The following is a 23339-nucleotide window of genomic DNA, read 5'->3' as shown; positions in this document are numbered from 1 at the left end:
GTGCCATTTGGGACGCAGTGCTGCTGTGTGCTGTTTGTGTGGGAGGGAATGTGTTCTTAAGGCATATGTGCCCCTTTGTGTGGGCTATGCAATGCACTCACCCTGATTGGTATCTGAAGGAGCTGTAACTAGCGATCGAGTCGGGAGATTGATTGAGCATTTCTGTCAGAAGTGTTTTGCTTCCATTCTGTTCAGTAGTCTAGTGTTCCAACTGAGCCTACGGGATGCATGGACATTGTGTGCAATATTGCTTAGTTTGTGCTGTAGAGCTCCATTGGCTAATTTATGTAGAGGGTATTTTCCATCTAAAAAAGGACCCATGAGCACGGTAGAGCATGTCCAATTGGGTGTCAAATGAAAGCTAGTCTATATTTGAGAAGTTGAGGCATTTGTTGATCTTTTTCAAGCGTTTTCGATCCTAAAAATGAGGAGTAAGATAAGGCTTTGATTTCTGGTCAAACAAATGGAATGGGAGTCATAGACGATATAAGTGGTATAAAGTACTTGAGTTAAAATACTTATGTACTACTTAAGTAGTTTTTTGGGGTACTTTACTTTACTTATTTTTTTGACAACTTTTACTACATTCCTGAAGAAACTGGTGTACTTTTTACTCCATACATTTTCCCTGACACCCAAAAGTACTCGTTACATGTTGAACGCTTAGCAGAACAGGGAAATGGTCTAATTCACACACTTATCAAGAGAACACCCCTAGTCATCTCTACTGTCTCTGATCTAGTGGACTCACTAAACTCAAGCTTTGTTTATGTTGATGTCTGACTATAACCCTGGCTATCCATACATTTTTTTTTTCTAGAAAATGATGCAGGGTTTCAAACTGCAGAACCTTGTTCCTACATTTGAATATAAAAATGTGTTTTTTTAAACAAACTATGCTACATTTTATCTCTGGGACCCTCAGGATGACAAATCAGAGCAAGATTACTGAATGTAAGTACATTATTTACCTTCAGAGGTGTGTGTATCGAACCAGTTGCCGTGATGAGTTTTGTTTTTGTACATTCTCTTCAAACAAAAGCATGATATTTTTTTTCCCTGTAATAGCTATTGTAAATTGGACACTGCAGTTAGATTAACAAGAATATAAGATTTCTGCCCATATAAGACATGTCCATGTCCTGGAAAGTTAGCTGTTGTTTACAACGTCATTCTAGTCACAATAGCGCATGTTAGAAACAACTGTCCCTGTTTAGAGACACCGATCCCGTAGAGGTTAAAGGCAGTGCAGTCGGAAATTAGATTTTCTTGTGTTTTATATATATTTCCACACTGAGGTTGGAATAATATTATGACATTTTATAAAAGTTCCTTTTAGTATAAGAGCGTTTAAAAAGACTGCTAAAATTTCAGCCAGTTTTGGTGAGATGGAGTTTTGGCCTTCCATGGTGACATCACCATGTGTTTATTAGGCCAATAAGAAAGAGTTAAAAAACCTCTCTGCCAAGAACAGCACATTCCCCCACCCCTCTCCACTCAAACCACTCCTACAGTCCTAGCAAAATTCTTGCTTGAGAAATTGCTCTTTGCTGTGATGCTATTTTTTAAATTACCATTTTTCTTGTAAACAATCACAGTAAGGTGCCTTCAGAAAGTATTCTTACCCTTTGATTTATTCCACATTTTGTTGTTACATTCTGAATTCAAAATGGATGAAATATAATTTTTTTCTCACCCATCTACACACAATACCCCATAATGACAAATGGAAAACATGTTTTAAGAAATGTTTGCAAATCTATTAAATTAAATACAGAAATATATAATTGACATACGTATTAACACCCCTGAGTCAATACATGCTAGGATCACCTTTGGCAGCGATTACAGCCAAGTCTTTCTGGGTAAGTCCCTAAGAGCTTTGCACACCTAGATTTTACTATATATTTGTACATTATTATTTTTAAACTTCAAGGTCTGTCAAGTTGGTTGTTGGTCATTGCTAGACAGCCTTTTTCAAGTCTTGCCAGAGATTTTAAAGCTATTTATGTCAAAACTGTAACTAGGCCACTCAGGAACATTCAATGTCTTCTTGGTAAGCAACTCCAGTGTATATTTGCCCTTGTGTTTTAGAATTTGTGTCCCAGTGTCAGTTGGAATGCTCTATTCCATTATTATTTTTATCCCAAACAAACTCCCTAGTCCTTGCCGATGAAAAGCATACCCATAACATGATGCAGCTACCACCATGCTTGAAAATACTGTTTGAAGAGTGGTACTCAGTGATGTGTTGTGTTGGATTTGCCCCTAACATAATGATTTCTATTAAGGACATAAAGTTAATTCCTTTGCCACATTTTTTGCAGTTTTACCTTAGTGCCTTATTGAAAACACGATGCATGTTTTGGAATATTTTCATTCTGTACAGGCTTCCTTCTTTTCACTCTGTCATTTAGGTTAGTATTGTGGAGTGACTATAATGTTGTGGATCCATCCTCAGTTTTCTTTACAGCCATTAAACTCTTTAACTTTTTTAAAGTCAACGTTGACCTGATGTTGAAATCCCTGAGCGGTTTCCTTCCTCTCCAGCAACTGCGTTAGGAAGGAGGCCTGTATTTTTCTAGTGACTGGGTGATACACCATCCAAAGTGTAATAACTTGATCACCATGATCAAAGGGATATTCAGTGTCTTTTATACTCATCTACCGATTGGTGCCCTCCTTTGTGAGGCATTGGAAAACCTCCCTGGTCTTTGTGGTTGAATCTGTGTTTGATATTCACTGCTTGACTGAGGAACCTTAGTGGCATACTGTTATGTTCAGCTCATAACTGTTTTTTTCTTCTTCTGTTGTCTGGTGGTCAACACGACTGTGAAAACCGTCTGGACAACCTCCCCACTCTCCCTCTCTCTCTTTCTGCCTCTCTCGTAATTCCGTTACCAGATGTAAATCCACTTACTACCTACCGTAGGTCAATAACCAAAATAAACTGGTGTCATGTCATAGCTGACACCACATTCTGTCTGCAGACATTTTGCAGTCTTAATTCGGAGCAGATTTTTAAGAGTTTTTGGAAAACGTGCATAAATAGAGGGAGATTCTACCATAATTCTCTTTTTTTTGTTTAGCATACATTTCAAGTGAGAACTCCTGAGTCAAAAGTGTCATTTTGTTACCATGGAATTTCCCAAAGGCTTCCATAAAACAGCATATTCTTGTATACAGGAAGAGAGAACCACCTGCACCTGATTCCCAGCATTGCCTTTCATCCCTGTGAGGAGAGAGTTTGGCCTCCCACCCACACACAGCAGTCCTGGCAGGCTGTGAGTGAGGCAGTGACGTGGTGTTGTTGAGCCCAGGTCTGCCAAGCCGAGCCAGGGTATGAGAGACCAGAGAGGCAGGCTGCCAGGGGATACAAACGGCCCTACAGTGGCCTACAGCCTGGGCACAGAGCGGCACAGCCCACTGCCAGAGCTGTTCTTAGCTCCTGAGTGAGAGAACCAACCAGAGCAAGCTGAGGCGGCAGGAGGACCAGGGTCGGGAGTCTGGTTCCCGAACATGGGTCTTCTCAGGGTTGTGAGGCGGGAATTAGAGGATTCCCACTGGAAGAATGGTAGCTTAGAGCAGTAGGACAGAGCATTGAGAGCAGTACTCCTTCTCTTACAATTTTGTTTCACCTGTTTAATAGGTGGAAACCGAGGTCTGTTTGTATGGAATCATCTTTTTTTGACCACTTATATATCGAATCAACAAATCCCCCATGCATCAGAGGCAAAGCTCCTTCCTTAATGATTATTGCTGGACTTTGCCCCCCCCCCCCCGTGTGTGCAGTTCTCTAACTGCGTGAGGCAAGTGCAAAGCACACCAAAGGTGAGGATTGGATTTAAATAGCTCCTTCCTACGAATCGAGGTACCCAAAGCGCTTTTACATAGCAGGGGGGAAACTCACCTTAACCACCGCCATTTTGGTAGAACATGCCCTCAGCCTGGATGCTGTTTACGTAGGCGTTTAAAACGACCTACCACTGCAGCATGACTCTGGCCCAAAGCACTTGACTTCTGTAGCCCGTTTTATTTCAGCCTGCCTGATTCAGTCAGTGCCCTGCTGAAAAATACATGACGTAGCTAAAGTTAGACCCCTACCTCAGTTACATGGAAGCTGCTGTGCACATCAATAGCCTAGCTGTTCTATTTCAAAATGCACGTGTTGTTTTCCTGTGTGCGCACGGCATCGGTCTGTGTCTTTTAAGGACACCCAGGCTATAACCAGAGTGCCACATTTAGCCTCCCGTCAGTTAATCAATCAGTCAGATAGTAAAAGCAGCCCTGTTTGACATCTGTACACTACTGTCCAGTGAACTGAACACATGACATGAATGAACACTCGTTGAGGCCATCGCTGCCCTGTTATGAGCTCGGTTAGCCTATGTTTGTACGGTGCATTCATTAAGTATCCAGACACATTGTCTTATTCCACATTTTGTTACATGACAGCCTTATTCTAACTTTTATTAAATTGTTTTTCCCCCCTTCATCAATCTACAGACAACACCATAATTACAAAGCAAAAACCGTTTTTTAGAGTAAAAAAAACCCTGAAATACTCAGTATTTTGTTGAAGCACCTTTTGACAGTGATTACAGCCTTGAATCTTCTTGGATATGACCCTATGTAACGGATGTGAAACGGCTAGCTTAGTTAGCGGTGCGCGCTAAATAGCGTTTCAATCGGTGACGTCACTTGCTCTGAGACCTTGAAGTAGTAGTTCCCCTTGCTCTGTAAGGGCATGCGGCTTTTGTGGAGTGATAGGTAGCGATGCTTCGTGGGTGACTGTTGTTGATGTGTGCAGAGGGTCCCTGGTTCAAGCCTGGGTATGGGCGAGGGGACGGTTTAAAGTTATACTGTTACACCTACAAGCTTGGCACACCTGTATTTTGGGGAGTTTCTCCCATTCTCTGTCAGGTTGGCTGGGGAGCGTCGCTGCACAGCTATATTCAGGTCTCGCCAGAGATGTTCAATCAGGTGCAAGTCCGAGCTCTGGATGGGCCACTCAAGGACATTCAGAGACTTGTCCTGAAGCCGTTGTCCAGAGAATCTTGTTTCTCATGGTCTGAGAGTCCTTTAGGTACCCTTTGGTAAACTCCAAACGGGCTGTCATGTGCCTTTTACTGAGGAGTGGCTTCGGTCTGGCCACTCTACCTTAAAGGCCTGATTCTTGGAGTGCTGCAGAGATGGTTGTCCTTCTGGAAGGTTCTCCCATCTCCACAGAGGAGCTCTGGACCTCTGGAGCTCTGTCAGAGTGACCATCGAGTTCTTGGTCACCTCCCTGACCAAGGCTCTTCTCCCCCGCTTGCTCAGTTTGGCAGGGCGGCCAGCTCTAGGAAGAGTCTTGGTGGTTCCAAACTTCCATTTAAGAATGATGGATGACACTGTGTTCTTGGGGACCTTCAATGCTGCAGAACTTTTTGGGTACCCTTCCCCAGATCTGTGTCTCGACACAATCCTTTCTTGGAGCTCTACGGACAGTTCCTTCGACCTCATGGCTTGTTTTTTTTCCTCTGTCAACTGTGGGACTATGCAACTGTGGGACCTTATAGTGTGTGCCTTTCCAAATCATGTCCAATCAATTGAATATACCACAGGTGGACTCCAATCAAGTTGTAGAAACATCTCAAGGATGGTCAATGGAAACAGGATACACCTCAATTTACAGCTCAATTTCGAGACTCATAGCAAAATGTCTGAATACCTATTTAAATAAGGTATTTTTGTATAAAAAATAAAGTGCTAACAATTCTAAAAAAACTGTTTTTTGCTTTGTCATTATGGTGTATTGTGTGTAGATTGATGAACATTTTTGATTTGATCAATTTTAGAATAAGCCTGTAATGTATGTAGAATACAGGCTGTAACGTATGTAGAATACAGGCTGTGACGTATGTAGAATACAGGCTGTGACGTATGTAGAATACAGGCTGTGACGTATGTAGAATACAGGCTGTGACGTATGTAGAATACAGGCTGTGACGTATGTAGAATACAGGCTGTGACGTATGTAGAATACAGGCTGTGACGTATGTAGAATACAGGCTGTGACGTATGCAGAATACAGGCTGTGACGTATGCAGAATACAGGCTGTGACGTATGCAGAATACAGGCTGTGACGTATGCAGAATACAGGCTGTGACGTATGCAGAATACAGGCTGTGACGTATGTAGAATACAGGCTGTGACGTATGTAGAATACAGGCTGTGACGTATGTAGAATACAGGCTGTGACGTATGTAGAATACAGGCTGTGACGTATGTAGAATACAGGCTGTGACGTATGCAGAATACAGGCTGTGACGTATGCAGAATACAGGCTGTGACGTATGTAGAATACAGGCTGTGACGTATGTAGAATACAGGCTGTGACGTATGCAGAATACAGGCTGTGACGTATGCAGAATACAGGCTGTGACGTATGTAGAATACAGGCTGTGACGTATGTAGAATACAGGCTGTGACGTATGTAGAATACAGGCTGTGACGTATGTAGAATACAGGCTGTGACGTATGTAGAATACAGGCTGTGATTGACTTGTTCTGCTGGTGTATCTCTTGCTATGTCCCGTAGGTGCAATCCTGGGTCGCTCGGAGACACAGGAGTGCGTTTACTACAACTCTAGCTGGGAGAAGGAGCGAACCAACCGCAGTGGCATCGAGCCTTGCTACGGAGACAAGGACAAGAGGCTCCACTGCTTCGCCACCTGGAAAAACACCTCGGGAACCATCGAGATCGTCAAGCAGGGCTGCTGGCTGGACGATGTCAACTGCTATGACAGGTTAGGTCGTGTCTTATTCTGAGGCAAGACGGTAGACGTAGGGCTTAGTGGTCCTCTGTAGCTCAGTTAGTAGAGTATTGGCGCTTGTAATGCCAGGATAGTGGGTTAGATTCCCGGGACCTGCGACATATGAAAATGTAAGCACGAAAACAAGTGTTTTTTTAACTCTTTATCTCTTAGGGCTAGTGGTTAAGTTTAAGGGTTTGGTCTCTCTCTCTTTCTTTCTTTCTTTCTTTCATTTCTTTTTCTTTCATCTTCACTCTTTCTTTCTTTCTTTCTGATATCTCTCAGGGCATTCACACTTCTCTCTTCCCCGAGCAGCCCAAAGCTGTTTTTGAGTTTGTGTTTTTCTTCAACCAATCATGTTGCGGCACCTTTCTGTTCTTTCATTTCTTTCTTTCTTTCTTTCTTTCTTTCTTTCGGGATCAAGCATAAATGGGCTTTCTTTCTCTCTCTTCCTCTAAAGATCTCTCTCTCTCAGAGAGAGAAAGAGGGGGATCTCTCTGGAGGGCTCTCTCTCATCTCTCTCTTTGTCTGTTCTTTCTTTTTCTTTCTTTCTTTCTTTCTTTCTTTCTTTCTTTCTTTCTTTCTTTCTTTCTTTCTTTCTTTCTTTCTTTCTTTCTTTCTTTCTTTCTTTCTTTCTTTCTCCCCCCCCCCTGCAGTAGCGATTGTGTGGAGACGAAAGAGAGTCCGGACGTCTTCTTTTGCTGCTGCGAAGGCAACATGTGCAACGACAAGTTCCTCTACAGCCCCGACGCGCAGGCTGTCCAAAGTAAGTCGTCATGTAAGTTCACACACAGGAAGCTGATGTAATGTCGCATCCTCCTCTTGCCAGTTTTCCAGCCGAACACAGACGATCAGTCAGTAAGAATAACCCAAGAGGGCACTGAGGCATATTCCCTCACAAACACTAGAGACACAAGGTCTTCTACTTTACCAGGGCCCGTAGGTCTACTGCTTTAATTTGAAACTCTGTGTCCAGGCTGGCCACTGTCCTCTCTATGGGGGCCAGTAGGGACCTGTCTGGGCCCAGTCAGAGTATTGCAACTAGTGGGGTCCATCGGGGCCACCATCCCCAGACAACCTCAGTGTCACAGGAAGGGAAACCGCAGCAATAAAGCAATCCAGCTGTGTCTGTGATGGCAGAGAACTGTGATGGCAGAGAACTGTGATGGCAGAGAACTGTGATGGCAGAGAACTGTGATGGCAGAGAACTGTGATGGCATAGCAGTGGCTGATCACATCAAATACTACGTCTTTGTGATATGACAAGGTGGCGCACTGCACAGTAAGGCTTAGCTATTTGTTTTTTGGGTCACTTGGTTGTTTCAGGGGTTATTTTTGGCTGCTGGCTTACGTTCTCATGAACTGCATGTAACTGTTAATCTCCCTATTTAGAGGATTTTGTTGAAGCGACCCAGATGTGTTGAGCTTTGTTGGGAACTATTTTTAGAGTGTTTCACTACTAGTCTTCTGATACCATTGTGTATGGTGTGATGACAATAGGGGGGAGGGGAACTATGCACGTTTGCATTCCTGTATAAAGGTATATTCTCTCTCCATCTCCCCCCCCCCCTCCTCCCCCATTACCGCCTTCTCCACCCCCCCGGTTCCCCGTCCACAGCGACCTCCAACCCGTTTAACCAGAAGCCTCAGCTGTTCAACACTCTGCTGTACTCTCTGGTGCCCATTATGGGCATCGCCGCCATCGTCCTCTTCTCCTTCTGGATGTACCGTCATCACAAGCTGGCATACCCGCCCGTCCTGGTGCCAACACAGGTAAGACTGAAGTGTGTGTGTGTGTGTGTGTGTGCGCGTGTGTGTGTGTGTGTGTGTCCGATGATTCGTCATACTTGTCTCGGCTGTACAGAAAAAACACAAGAGGTACCCCTCGCTGCTTGGAATTTTAATCTTGATATAGGAGTGACTCACAAACATTGGCAAGAGAAACGGATGCAAAACAACGGATGGCAGAAGAGAACATTGGAACTTGCTGATCTGAAGCGAACACAAATGTGATTAGCTGGAGAGTGACAGGAAGCCTAGCCCCAACTCAGACCGCGTGTGGCTGTGTGTGTGTGTGTGCGTGCGGTCCCTGCAGTGTACGTGGGCACCGCCTGCCACTAATACTGTGAAATGTGTATCTGCTTAGCGCTCCAGCCACTACTGTGGCCATACACACAGGCACACGATGGACAAACACAAAGCTGTCGTTTGTTCACCCTGGTTAGGCTCACTGAGGATAGGGCTCTGTGGTCATAGGTCGGAGAAGGGTGGCTCTCTCAAGCCTGCTCCTGTACAGCTCTTTGTGGGCTGCCATTCAATCAACATAAATGTCACCAGAACACTGCCACGGCCTTCCCTCCGCCTGTTGCCCTGTGCAGTGTGTTTGAGAGGGAGCCCGCGATGCCGTGAAATGTTTGGTTACTGTGCTTGATTGCTGCGTCATACAGAACAGTGTGTCCTGACCCCACTCTTCCACCTCCATCCCAGGGCCAGGCAGGCTCCCTGTGTTTGTCATCTATTTCTGGGGTGAGCTGGGACTATTCTGGCCTCCCTAGCCCAGCACTACGTGGCCACGAAGCCATGGAGGAGAAAGCACCCTGTGTGCGGTTTTGCCCTGAAAGGGACAGTGAGGGGGAAAAGCACAAACGAATAAATAATGCAGTCAGGCTCACTCCCTCTCTCTCTCCCCTGTTCCCCTCTCTTCCTCCCTCCTTCCCCTGGAGGCTGGCTCTAACCCCGGGCCCTTAAAGCATCCATGTTTAATCCATAACACATTTCCTTTGAACAGAAGTGCTGATTGCCGTGCCTTGCGAGCAGCTGATCTCTTGACACCCGGACTAAACTCTCCCACTTCGGCTCTTAATCACCGTGTCACGTCTGATTTGGTTACAACAAGCGCCCCCCCCCCTCCATTTAATTTGCCCTCACACGTGTTTTTTTGTTGCTGTAGCCAGACGAGCAGCCGTGACACACAGGTGAGGAGAGCCCGGAGAGTGTGCATTAAAGAGCATCCGTCTATGTGTTACGAATACAACAATGAAATACAGGAAATGCTAGGAAACTGTTGGCCTATGTCCTAGAGGTTGCCAAAGTGTCTAGCATCAGTGCTGTGCATGAATAGGCCCCAGGGCTAGTTCTGACAGGGACGTCATTTAGGGTTGTCCTGCTTGGGCACTGCAGCCACTCTCCTCACCACCTGTCTTTTACTCTATTGAACGTGAACTGAGGCCTCTGCATTATGAATGAGCCTTTTTTTAAAGGGGGACACTTAACTGTGCTTTGTTGCAGAGTGAGAGTGAGCGAGAAGAGATTGGCAACCTTTCAAGGGACGCCACAATCACGATCGCGTCCAGATGTGGTATCTTAATTTGAGCCAGTATGCTACAGCAGGGAAATAATCCTGCAGCAACAAGAAATGTCGATTTATAATTCATTGACATTTTTGTAGGGGTTGATACATTTCCCGTTAGGGGAAAAACACGTTTTTGACATTTCAAAGTGGAAATGACAAACTTTTAAACCTCGCAGGAAATATCTCCAGCAACGGGGTGATGCAATTAAGATCCTACGTCTGTATGAAAACAGTTTGAGTATAAAGAAGAAAGGCTCAGGCAGAAAAAAGGAGATGGCTTCTCTATTTTTATTATTTTAACTTCTAAACTAGCCTGCACTGAGTGTACAAAACATTAAGAATACCTTCCTAATACTGAGTTGCATCTCCTCCCTTTTGCCCTCAGAACAGCCTCAATTTGTAAGGGCATGGAATCTACAAGTTGTGGAAAGCGTTCCACAGGGATGCTGGCCCATGTTGACTCCAATGCTTCCCACAGTTGTGTCAAGTTGCCTGGAAGGTCCTTTGGGAGGTGGACCGTTCTTGAGACACACGGGAAACTGTTGAGCGTGAAAGACCCAGCAGTGTTGCGCCTGGCACCTACCACCAAGCCCTGTTCGATGCTTAAAAGTCCCCTGATTTAACCGGTCTCCTCCCCTTTCATCTACACTGATTCGAAGTGGATTTAACAGGTGACATCGATATAGGGTCATAGCTTTCACCTGAACTCACTGGTCAGTCTCTGTCATGGAAAAGATGTTTCGTATACTCCGTATATATTCGCTTTCCCACACAAGCACAAACACATGGTCATCACATGCTGCGGCGCCAGGCGATACTGTTCACATATTTGTTATCAGGGCTCTATTTTTCATACAGCCATGAGAGGTCAGGGGGAAGCTGGAATTGTTTCAGGAGCTGACTACACACACAGGGCCACATCTTTCACATGCCAGACCCAGGAGGAGAGAGAGGGGCGAGAGAGAAGAAAAGGGCGGGGGCCCACAGCTTTCACACCACAGGCCCAAGAGGAGAGCGGGAGAGAGAGAGTCATCTATCAGCCGTGGACGCGACTGATGCTCCTTTATCTACCCCCATTTCAACCTCACTGAAAACAATCATTTCTTTTTGCCTCTTTTCTATCCTATTACAAGCACGCCTTTCATATAATGATAGAGGTAAGATACGTTTAATTAAACTCCAACACTTTTCAATTTCAGGGGGTTTTGGTTGGGAGGAAGCTTGATAACTGGGCCCATTTAATTTCTGACTGCTTCCCGATTCTTGTTTTTTATTTCTTTGGGATGTTTTATTTTTATTTTTTAAATGTAATTTTGAAATGTCCTCTATATGTGAGTCATCGTTGCCTTTTATGGATTTTTTTTCTATTTTTGCATGGACGTCATGTTTTAAAAAAAAATCCTTTGTCATGCAAAATACAATGGAATCAACCAATGACCAATCAAAGTGCATGAATCGGTCAATGTCGAAAATGCATTCTATGAGCATGGATGTCCACTTTGGATGATAATATTTTGCACTTTTTGTCTGTTGCAATGTCTTGTGCCGACATGTACATGAAAGAGGGGTGGGAATCCACTGAATACAGAAAGGCTGCCTCTGAAGTGAAACCTTTATTCTCTAAACACTGCAATACTTTTGCCCATGGGCCGTAGGGTTCTGGTCAAAAGTAGTGCACTCTGTCGGGAATACAGTGCCGTTTGGGACGCAGCCCGTGTCTTGCGCCAGTACATGGATGAAAGAGGCATTGGACCAATTTTAAATACAAATATGGCCTTTGATGTGACACTGGTCAACATTTGGCCAACGTTTCGCAACAAAGGACTACTGTTTAACCCCCAGCAGCACATGGTGCTTTCAATGCCATATGTCAATTGCTGTAATTGAAGTAGACGGAGATGAAGGCCTCATGCGCCAGGTTTGGGTGGGTTTGTGCAGATGACGTCAGATATTGTTTTTTACATTTCCTGTGGCACATTTACATTTACATTTAAGTCATTTAGCAGACGCTCTTATCCAGAGCGACTTACAAATTGGTGAATTCACCTTCTGACATCTAGTGGAACAGCCACTTTACAATAGTGCATCTAAATCATTTAAGGGGGGGGGGGGGAGAGAGAAGGATTACTTATCCTATCCTAGGTATTCCTTGAAGAGGTGGGGTTTCAGGTGTCTCCGGAAGGTGGTGATTGACTCCGCTGTCCTGGCGTCGTGAGGGAGTTTGTTCCACCATTGGGGGGCCAGAGCAGCGAACAGTTTTGACTGGGCTGAGCGGGAACTGTACTTCCTCAGTGGTAGGGAGGCACAGTGTGGTGTGCTGACAAAGTGTAACGCCATTCAGCCGCCTAACCACCTGGCGAACGGAGCCTGGGACAGGCTGTTTTGTTCTTCACATCTGGGTACTGTATCGCATGATTGTTGTCGTGCCATATAAACGGGGTGGAATTCCATTGAGGGCCTTTTATTAGTGTCCAGGGGCGCCCCTCCCCCCAGGGGCGCCTCTCTATTAAACACTAAATATGGTTTTCAATCCTGCTTTTACGACTCAGCATTCAAGTGTCTGATTAATTATTGAAACTATGGGAAAATCCAGGCGTAAGCGTGTAGGGCGGGATGGCGTCTGGCGTGTTTACTGAGACCGTGTTTAATGTCAGAGTCTGCCCCAACCTCCCTCTCACCATTCCTCAGCTCTGCAGGGCCACAATGCCCCCCCCCCCCCCCCCCCCCCAAACACCCCTCACTTGTTCCGCTTTCCATCTGTGGTTGCCATTGAACCAGCCACTACATATTGTTCAGTTTTGGAGCTCCACATTGATGGGGGCATATTTTACTCCCTCTCTCCCTCTCCCTCTCTCTCTCTCTCTCTCTCTCTCTCTCTCTCTCTCTCTCTCTCTCTCTCTCTCTCTCTCTCTCTCTCTCTCTCTCTCTCTCTCTCTCTCTCTCTCTCTCTCTCTCTCTCTCTCTCTCTCTCTCTCTCTCTCTCTCTCTCTCTCTCTCTCTCTCTCTCTCTCTCTCTCTCTCTCTCTCTCTCTCTCTCTCTCTCTCGAAAGTCACACGTGGAAGTGATTAGTTTTAATCCAGAGGACCAGCTGACTTGACCCATTTTTTATATTTGGAACACACACACACACACAATTTGGAACACTTGCCCCCCCTCTACCACGTTGTTGATATGAGACTAACCCTGCCCTAAGCCATCACCAGAGGGAGAGGCTTGACCCATCCAGGCCACTCGTGATCATGTTGCTCTTCATGCGATACACTACCCAGATATAAATATGCTATATACACGGCATTACTTCTGACAGCAGCCACTGCCACGCCCTCCTTGTTTTCAACCCCGGCCAAGCTCACGCCGGCATCCCAAATGGCCCCCTATTGCATATCTAATGCACCACCCTTGATCAGAACCATATTGGCCTTGGTCAAAGGTAGTTCAGAAAATAGGGAGCCATTTGAGACACATCACAGTAATCTCAGGCTGGAGGCTGCCTCTCTTCTCTTTATTACCTAGCATCATCCGAGTCCCAGACCTCTCCTCTCTTTATTACCTAGCATCATCCGAGTCCCAGGCCTCTCCTCTCTTTATTACCTAGCATCATCCGAGTCCCAGGCCTCTCCTCTCTCTTTATTACCTAGCATCATCCGAGTCCCAGACCTCTCCTCTCTTTATTACCAAGCATCATCCGAGTCCCAGACCTCTCCTCTCTTTATTACCTAGCATCATCCGAGTCCCAGACCTCTCCTCTCTTTATTACCTAGCATCATCCGAGTCCCAGGCCTCTCCTCTCTTTATTACCTAGCATCATCCGAGTCCCAGGCCTCTCCTCTCTTTATTACCTAGCATCATCCGAGTCCCAGGCCTCTCCTCTCTTTATTACCTAGCATCATCCGAGTCCCAGACCTCTCCTCTCTTTATTACCTAGCATCATCCGAGTCCCAGGCCTCTCCTCTCTCTTTATTACCTAGCATCATCCGAGTCCCAGACCTCTCCTCTCTCTTTATTACCTAGCATCATCCGAGTCCCAGGCCTCTCCTCTCTCTTTATTACCTAGCATCATCCGAGTCCCAGACCTCTCCTCTCTCTTTATTACCTAGCATCATCCGAGTCCCAGGCCTCTCTCTCTCTTTATTACCTAGCATCATCCGAGTCCCAGACCTCTCCTCTCTTTATTACCTAGCATCATCCGAGTCCCAGACCTCTCCTCTCTCTTTATTACCTAGCATCATCCATTTACATTACATTTAAGTCATTTAGCAGACGCTCTTATCCAGAGCGACTTACATTCACCTTCTGACATCCAGTGGAACAGCCACTTTACAATAGTGCATCTAAATCATTAAGGGGGGGGGGGGTGGTGAGAAGGATTACTTATCCTATCCTAGGTATTCCTTGAAGAGGTGGGGTTTCAGGTGTCTCCGGAAGGTGGTGATTGACTCCGCTGTCCTGGCGTCGTGAGGGAGTTTGTTCCACCATTGGGGGCCAGAGCAGCGAACAGTTTTGACTGGGCTGAGCGGGAACTGTACTTCCTCAATGGTAGGGAGGCGAGCAGGCCAGAGGTGGATGAACGCAGTGCCCTTGCTTGGGTGTAGGGCCTGATCAGAGCCTTGAGGTACTGCGGTGCCGTTCCCCTCACAGCTCCGTAGGCAAGCACCATGGTCTTGTAGCGGATGCGAGCTTCAACTGGAAGCCAGTGGAGAGAGCGGAGGAGCGGGGTGACGTGAGAGAACTTGGGAAGGTTGAACACCAGACGGGCTGCGGCGTTCTGGATGAGTTGTAGGGGTTTAATGGCACAGGCAGGGAGCCCAGCCAGCAGCGAGTTGCAGTAATCCAGACGGGAGATGACAAGTGCCTGGATTAGGACCTGCGCCGCTTCCTGTGTGAGGCAGGGTCGTACTCTGCGGATGTTGTAGAGCATGAACCTACAGGAACGGGCCACCGCCATGATGTTGGTTGAGAACGACAGGGTGTTGTCCAGGATCACGCCAAGGTTCTTAGCGCTCTGGGAGGAGGACACAATGGAGTTGTCAACCGTGATGGCGAGATCATGGAACGGGCAGTCCTTCCCCGGGAGGAAGAGCAGCTCCGTCTTGCCGAGGTTCAGCTTGAGGTGGTGATCCGTCATCCACACTGATATGTCTGCCAGACATGCAGAGATGCGATTCGCCACCTGGTCATCAGAAGGGGGAAAGGAGAAGATTAATTGTGTGTCGTCTGCATAGCAATGATAGGAGAGACCATGTGAGGTTATGACAGAGCCAAGTGACTTGGTGTATAGCGAGAATAGGAGAGGGCCTAGAACAGAGCCCTGGGGGACACCAGTGGTGAGAGCGCGTGGCGAGGAGACAGATTCTCGCCACGCCACCTGGTAGGAGCGACCTGTCAGGTAGGACGCAATCCAAGCGTGGGCCGCGCCGGAGATGCCCAACTCGGAGAGGGTGGAGAGCAGGATCTGATGGTTCACAGTATCGAAGGCAGCCGATAGGTCTAGAAGGATGAGAGCAGAGGAGAGAGAGTTAGCTTTAGCAGTGCGGAGCGCCTCCGTGATGCAGAGAAGAGCAGTCTCAGTTGAATGGCTAGTCTTGAAACCTGACTGATTTGGATCAAGAAGGTCATTCTGAGAGAGATAGCGGGAGAGCTGGCCAAGGACGGCACGTTCAAGAGTTTTGGAGAGAAAAGAAAGAAGGGATACTGGTCTGTAGTTGTTGACATCGGAGGGATCGAGTGTAGGTTTCTTCAGAAGGGGTGCAACTCTCGCTCTCTTGAAGATGGAAGGGACGTAGCCAGCGGTCAGGGATGAGTTGATGAGCGAGGTGAGGTAAGGGAGAAGGTCCCCGGAAATGGTCTGGAGGAGAGAGGAGGGGATAGGGTCGAGCGGGCAGGTTGTTGGGCGGCCGGCCGTCACAAGAAGCGAGATTTCATCTGGAGAGAGAGGGGAGAAAGAGGTCAGAGCACAGGGTAGGGCAGTGTGAGCAGAACCAGCGGTGTCGTTTGACTTAGCAAACGAGGATCGGATGTCGTCGACCTTCTTTTCAAAATGGTTGACGAAGTCATCTGCAGAGAGGGAGGAGGGGGGGGGGGAGGAGGATTCAGGAGGGAGGAGAAGGTGGCAAAGAGCTTCCTAGGGTTAGAGGCAGATGCTTGGAATTTAGAGTGGTAGAAAGTGGCTTTAGCAGCAGAGACAGAGGAGGAAAATGTAGAGAGGAGGGAGTGAAAGGATGCCAGGTCCGCAGGGGAGGCGAGTTTTCCTCCATTTCCGCTCGGCTGCCCGGAGCTCTGTTCTGTGAGCTCGCAATGAGTCATCGAGCCACGGAGCGGGAGGGGAGGACCGAGCCGGCCTGGAGGATAGGGGACATAGAGAGTCAAAGGATGCAGAAAGGGAAGAGAGGAGGGTTGAGGAGGCAGAGTCAGGAGAAAGGTTGGAGAAGGTATGAGCAGAGGGAAGAGATGAAAGGATGGAAGAGGAAAGAGTAGCGGGGGAGAGAGAGCGAAGGTTGGGACGGCGCGATACCATCCGAGTAGGGGCAGTGTGGGAAGTGTTGGATGAGAGCGAGAGGGAAAAGGATACAAGGTAGTGGTCGGAGACTTGGAGGGGAGTTGCAGTGAGGTTAGTGGAAGAACAGCATCTAGTAAAGATGAGGTCGAGCGTATTGCCTGCCTTGTGAGTAGGGGGAAGGTGAGAGGGTGAGGTCAAAAGAGGAGAGGAGTGGAAAGAAGGAGGCAGAGAGGAATGAGTCAAAGGTAGACGTGGGGAGGTTAAAGTCGCCCAGGACTGTGAGAGGTGAGCCGTCCTCAGGAAAGGAGCTTATCAAGGCATCAAGCTCATTGATGAACTCTCCGAGGGAACCTGGAGGGCGATAAATGATAAGAATGTTAAGCTTGAAAGGGCTGGTAACTGTGACAGCATGGAATTCAAAGGAGGCGATAGATAGATGGGTAAGGGGAGAGAGAGAGAATGACCACTTGGGAGAGATGAGGATCCCGGTGCCACCACCCCGCTGACCAGAAGCTCTCGGGGTGTGCGAGAACACGTGGGCGGACGAAGAGAGAGCAGTAGGAGTAGCAGTGTTATCTGTGGTGATCCATGTTTCCGTCAGTGCCAGGAAGTCGAGGACTGGAGGGAGGCATAGGCTGAGATGAACTCTGCCTTGTTGGCCGCAGATCGGCAGTTCCAGAGGCTACCGGAGACCAGGAACTCCACGTGGGTCGTGCGCGCTGGGACCACCAGATTAGGGTGGCCGCGGCCACGCGGTGTGGAGCGTTTGTATGGTCTGTGCAGAGAGGAGAGAACAGGGATAGATAGACACATAGTTAACAGGGTACAGAAGAGGCTACGCTAATGCAAAGGAGATTGGAATGACAAGTGGACTACACGTCTCGAATGTTCAGAAAGTTAAGCTTACGTAGCAAGAATCTTATTGACTAAAATGATAGAAATGAAACAGTACTGCTGGAGTAGGCTAGCTGGTAGTGGCTGCGATGTTGACACTACACTAATCAAGTCGTTCCGAGTCCCAGACCTCTCCTCTCTTTATTACCTAGCATCATCCGAGTCCCAGACCTCTCCTCTCTTTATTACCAAGCATCATCCGAGTCCCAGACCTCTCCTCTCTTTATTACCTAGCATCATCCGAGTCCCAGACCTCTCCTCTCTTTATTACCTAGCATCATCCGAGTCCCAGGCCTCTCCTCTCTCTTTATTACCTAGCATCATCCGAGTCCCAGGCCTCTCCTCTCTTTATTACCTAGCATCATCCGAGTCCCAGACCTCTCCTCTCTTTATTACCTAGCATCATCCGAGTCCCAGACCTCTCCTCTCTTTATTACCTAGCATCATCCGAGTCCCAGGCCTCTCCTCTCTTTATTACCTAGCATCATCCGAGTCCCAGACCTCTCCTCTCTCTTTATTACCTAGCATCATCCGAGTCCCAGACCTCTCCTCTCTTTATTACCTAGCATCATCCGAGTCCCAGGCCTCTCCTCTCTTTATTACCTAGCATCATCCGAGTCCCAGGCCTCTCCTCTCTTTATTACCTAGCATCATCCGAGTCCCAGGCCTCTCCTCTCTTTATTACCTAGCATCATCCGAGTCCCAGACCTCTCCTCTCTTTATTACCTAGCATCATCCGAGTCCCAGGCCTCTCCTCTCTCTTTATTACCTAGCATCATCCGAGTCCCAGACCTCTCCTCTCTCTTTATTACCTAGCATCATCCGAGTCCCAGGCCTCTCCTCTCTCTTTATTACCTAGCATCATCCGAGTCCCAGACCTCTCCTCTCTCTTTATTACCTAGCATCATCCGAGTCCCAGGCCTCTCCTCTCTCTTTATTACCTAGCATCATCCGAGTCCCAGACCTCTCCTCTCTTTATTACCTAGCATCATCCGAGTCCCAGACCTCTCCTCTCTCTTTATTACCTAGCATCATCCATTTACATTACATTTAAGTCATTTAGCAGACGCTCTTATCCAGAGCGACTTACATTCACCTTCTGACATCCAGTGGAACAGCCACTTTACAATAGTGCATCTAAATCATTAAGGGGGGGGGGTGGTGAGAAGGATTACTTATCCTATCCTAGGTATTCCTTGAAGAGGTGGGGTTTCAGGTGTCTCCGGAAGGTGGTGATTGACTCCGCTGTCCTGGCGTCGTGAGGGAGTTTGTTCCACCATTGGGGGGCCAGAGCAGCGAACAGTTTTGACTGGGCTGAGCGGGAACTGTACTTCCTCAATGGTAGGGAGGCGAGCAGGCCAGAGGTGGATGAACGCAGTGCCCTTGCTTGGGTGTAGGGCCTGATCAGAGCCTGGAGGTACTGCGGTGCCGTTCCCCTCACAGCTCCGTAGGCAAGCACCATGGTCTTGTAGCGGATGCGAGCTTCAACTGGAAGCCAGTGGAGAGAGCGGAGGAGCGGGGTGACGTGAGAGAACTTGGGAAGGTTGAACACCAGACGGGCTGCGGCGTTCTGGATGAGTTGTAGGGGTTTAATGGCACAGGCAGGGAGCCCAGCCAGCAGCGAGTTGCAGTAATCCAGACGGGAGATGACAAGTGCCTGGATTAGGACCTGCGCCGCTTCCTGTGTGAGGCAGGGTCGTACTCTGCGGATGTTGTAGAGCATGAACCTACAGGAACGGGCCACCGCCATGATGTTGGTTGAGAACGACAGGGTGTTGTCCAGGATCACGCCAAGGTTCTTAGCGCTCTGGGAGGAGGACACAATGGAGTTGTCAACCGTGATGGCGAGATCATGGAACGGGCAGTCCTTCCCCGGGAGGAAGAGCAGCTCCGTCTTGCCGAGGTTCAGCTTGAGGTGGTGATCCGTCATCCACACTGATATGTCTGCCAGACATGCAGAGATGCGATTCGCCACCTGGTCATCAGAAGGGGGAAAGGAGAAGATTAATTGTGTGTCGTCTGCATAGCAATGATAGGAGAGACCATGTGAGGTTATGACAGAGCCAAGTGACTTGGTGTATAGCGAGAATAGGAGAGGGCCTAGAACAGAGCCCTGGGGGACACCAGTGGTGAGAGCGCGTGGCGAGGAGACAGATTCTCGCCACGCCACCTGGTAGGAGCGACCTGTCAGGTAGGACGCAATCCAAGCGTGGGCCGCGCCGGAGATGCCCAACTCGGAGAGGGTGGAGAGCAGGATCTGATGGTTCACAGTATCGAAGGCAGCCGATAGGTCTAGAAGGATGAGAGCAGAGGAGAGAGAGTTAGCTTTAGCAGTGCGGAGCGCCTCCGTGATGCAGAGAAGAGCAGTCTCAGTTGAATGGCTAGTCTTGAAACCTGACTGATTTGGATCAAGAAGGTCATTCTGAGAGAGATAGCGGGAGAGCTGGCCAAGGACGGCACGTTCAAGAGTTTTGGAGAGAAAAGAAAGAAGGGATACTGGTCTGTAGTTGTTGACATCGGAGGGATCGAGTGTAGGTTTCTTCAGAAGGGGTGCAACTCTCGCTCTCTTGAAGACGGAAGGGACGTAGCCAGCGGTCAGGGATGAGTTGATGAGCGAGGTGAGGTAAGGGAGAAGGTCCCCGGAAATGGTCTGGAGGAGAGAGGAGGGGATAGGGTCGAGCGGGCAGGTTGTTGGGCGGCCGGCCGTCACAAGAAGCGAGATTTCATCTGGAGAGAGAGGGGAGAAAGAGGTCAGAGCACAGGGTAGGGCAGTGTGAGCAGAACCAGCGGTGTCGTTTGACTTAGCAAACGAGGATCGGATGTCGTCGACCTTCTTTTCAAAATGGTTGACGAAGTCATCTGCAGAGAGGGAGGAGGGGGGGAGGGGGAGGAGGATTCAGGAGGGAGGAGAAGGTGGCAAAGAGCTTCCTAGGGTTAGAGGCAGATGCTTGGAATTTAGAGTGGTAGAAAGTGGCTTTAGCAGCAGAGACAGAGGAGGAAAATGTAGAGAGGAGGGAGTGAAAGGATGCCAGGTCCGCAGGGAGGCGAGTTTTCCTCCATTTCCGCTCGGCTGCCCGGAGCTCTGTTCTGTGAGCTCGCAATGAGTCATCGAGCCACGGAGCGGGAGGGGAGGACCGAGCCGGCCTGGAGGATAGGGGACATAGAGAGTCAAAGGATGCAGAAAGGGAAGAGAGGAGGGTTGAGGAGGCAGAGTCAGGAGAAAGGTTGGAGAAGGTATGAGCAGAGGGAAGAGATGAAAGGATGGAAGAGGAAAGAGTAGCGGGGGAGAGAGAGCGAAGGTTGGGACGGCGCGATACCATCCGAGTAGGGGCAGTGTGGGAAGTGTTGGATGAGAGCGAGAGGGAAAAGGATACAAGGTAGTGGTCGGAGACTTGGAGGGGAGTTGCAGTGAGGTTAGTGGAAGAACAGCATCTAGTAAAGATGAGGTCGAGCGTATTGCCTGCCTTGTGAGTAGGGGGGAAGGTGAGAGGGTGAGGTCAAAAGAGGAGAGGAGTGGAAAGAAGGAGGCAGAGAGGAATGAGTCAAAGGTAGACGTGGGGAGGTTAAAGTCGCCCAGGACTGTGAGAGGTGAGCCGTCCTCAGGAAAGGAGCTTATCAAGGCATCAAGCTCATTGATGAACTCTCCGAGGGAACCTGGAGGGCGATAAATGATAAGAATGTTAAGCTTGAAAGGGCTGGTAACTGTGACAGCATGGAATTCAAAGGAGGCGATAGATAGATGGGTAAGGGGAGAGAGAGAGAATGACCACTTGGGAGAGATGAGGATCCCGGTGCCACCACCCCGCTGACCAGAAGCTCTCGGGGTGTGCGAGAACACGTGGGCGGACGAAGAGAGAGCAGTAGGAGTAGCAGTGTTATCTGTGGTGATCCATGTTTCCGTCAGTGCCAGGAAGTCGAGGACTGGAGGGAGGCATAGGCTGAGATGAACTCTGCCTTGTTGGCCGCAGATCGGCAGTTCCAGAGGCTACCGGAGACCAGGAACTCCACGTGGGTCGTGCGCGCTGGGACCACCAGATTAGGGTGGCCGCGGCCACGCGGTGTGGAGCGTTTGTATGGTCTGTGCAGAGAGGAGAGAACAGGGATAGATAGACACATAGTTAACAGGGTACAGAAGAGGCTACGCTAATGCAAAGGAGATTGGAATGACAAGTGGACTACACGTCTCGAATGTTCAGAAAGTTAAGCTTACGTAGCAAGAATCTTATTGACTAAAATGATAGAAATGAAACAGTACTGCTGGAGTAGGCTAGCTGGTAGTGGCTGCGATGTTGACACTACACTAATCAAGTCGTTCCGAGTCCCAGACCTCTCCTCTCTTTATTACCTAGCATCATCCGAGTCCCAGACCTCTCCTCTCTTTATTACCTAGCATCATCCGAGTCCCAGACCTCTCCTCTCTTTATTACCTAGCATCATCCGAGTCCCAGACCTCTCCTCTCTTTATTACCTAGCATCATCCGAGTCCCAGGCCTCTCCTCTCTCTTTATTACCTAGCATCATCCGAGTCCCAGGCCTCTCCTCTCTTTATTACCTAGCATCATCCGAGTCCCAGACCTCTCCTCTCTTTATTACCTAGCATCATCCGAGTCCCAGACCTCTCCTCTCTTTATTACCTAGCATCATCCGAGTCCCAGGCCTCTCCTCTCTTTATTACCTAGCATCATCCGAGTCCCAGACCTCTCCTCTCTCTTTATTACCTAGCATCATCCGAGTCCCAGACCTCTCCTCTCTTTATTACCTAGCATCATCCGAGTCCCAGACCTCTCCTCTCTTTATTACCTAGCATCATCCGAGTCCCAGACCTCTCCTCTCTTTATTACCTAGCATCATCCGAGTCCCAGGCCTCTCCTCTCTCTTTATTACCTAGCATCATCCGAGTCCCAGGCCTCTCCTCTCTTTATTACCTAGCATCATCCGAGTCCCAGACCTCTCCTCTCTTCTCCTCTGTCTCTTATTTACTCTCTATTTTAGGCGGGAGGATTTGTGTGAGATACCCTTGGTCTTCAAATAGACCTGTAATAACATGGAAGGATCGAATTGAAAGCGGATGTTGGTCCATGTCTTTGAAGAGGCGGTAGGACTGACCGAGCTAATGCCCTGTGAAGGCCTCGAGGTATTTTTGGGAAGGCTCTGGGTGCGGCCACAAAAGGCGCCCTGTTCCCTATAGTGCACTACTTTTGACCGGAGTCCTACGGGCCCTTGTCAAAAGTAGTGCGCCGCGTAGGGAGGCGTCCTCTATCACCGTTGCATTCCACTTATAGCGTTTTAGTCGTTTATCAGGCTGTCTTATCCCGAGCGACTTACACTAAGTAGCGAGTGCATTTCATTTTTTTTCATACTGGTCCCCTGTGTGAATTGAATTCACAACATTGGCGTTGCGAGTGCCCTGCTCTACCAACTGGGCCACACGGGACCACATAACTGAAGTAGAATGCCCTCTCCTTGTCCTGGAATGATCCCTGCAGACAGTGTTTAAAAAAAAAAAAACATTCACTCCACTCTGTGTCTGGACTAACGAATACAGTTTTCCACGCTAGAAATCTTTCCGATGATAACCTGATGAGATTCGTTGACGTCTTGTCTAGACTGGACTCTTTTTTAAATTTTATTTTATATAATGATCTGTCTTCCCAAGTATGTGCCCAGCAAATACACAGCTTTTAGAGCTTAAAAAGACTGTTTCTGTTAGCGCAATGACGGGAACTGATTAGATGCAATAGAATTGTATCCGGCGTATCGGCGTCATGTGGGGACCGAACACTGTGAGGGCGTGCACCTGT

The 23339-nt window shown here is 48.2% G+C and overlaps 1 protein-coding gene across 2 annotated transcripts in view; it reads left to right on the top strand.

Annotated features, from left to right (window-relative positions):
- The window catches only part of LOC135542491 (activin receptor type-2A), a 49853-nt gene that overhangs the window by 19877 nt on the left and 6637 nt on the right, over window positions 1-23339 (top strand). The window contains exons 2-4 of one of the 2 annotated variants that reach the window (XM_064969488.1): window positions 6582-6789; window positions 7452-7573; window positions 8414-8568. In XM_064969488.1, coding sequence (XP_064825560.1) covers window positions 6582-6789; window positions 7452-7573; window positions 8414-8568 — 485 coding nt within the window. The remainder of the gene's footprint in view (window positions 1-6581; window positions 6790-7451; window positions 7574-8413; window positions 8569-23339) is intronic. The other variant, XM_064969489.1, reaches the window with a different exon arrangement.

This window comes from Oncorhynchus masou, chromosome 6 (assembly GCF_036934945.1).
Source record: "Oncorhynchus masou masou isolate Uvic2021 chromosome 6, UVic_Omas_1.1, whole genome shotgun sequence".
Classification (NCBI taxonomy): Eukaryota; Metazoa; Chordata; class Actinopteri; order Salmoniformes; family Salmonidae; genus Oncorhynchus; species Oncorhynchus masou.
Note: the sequence above shows the minus strand (reverse complement) of the source record. Positions and strands in the feature narration are given on the sequence as shown.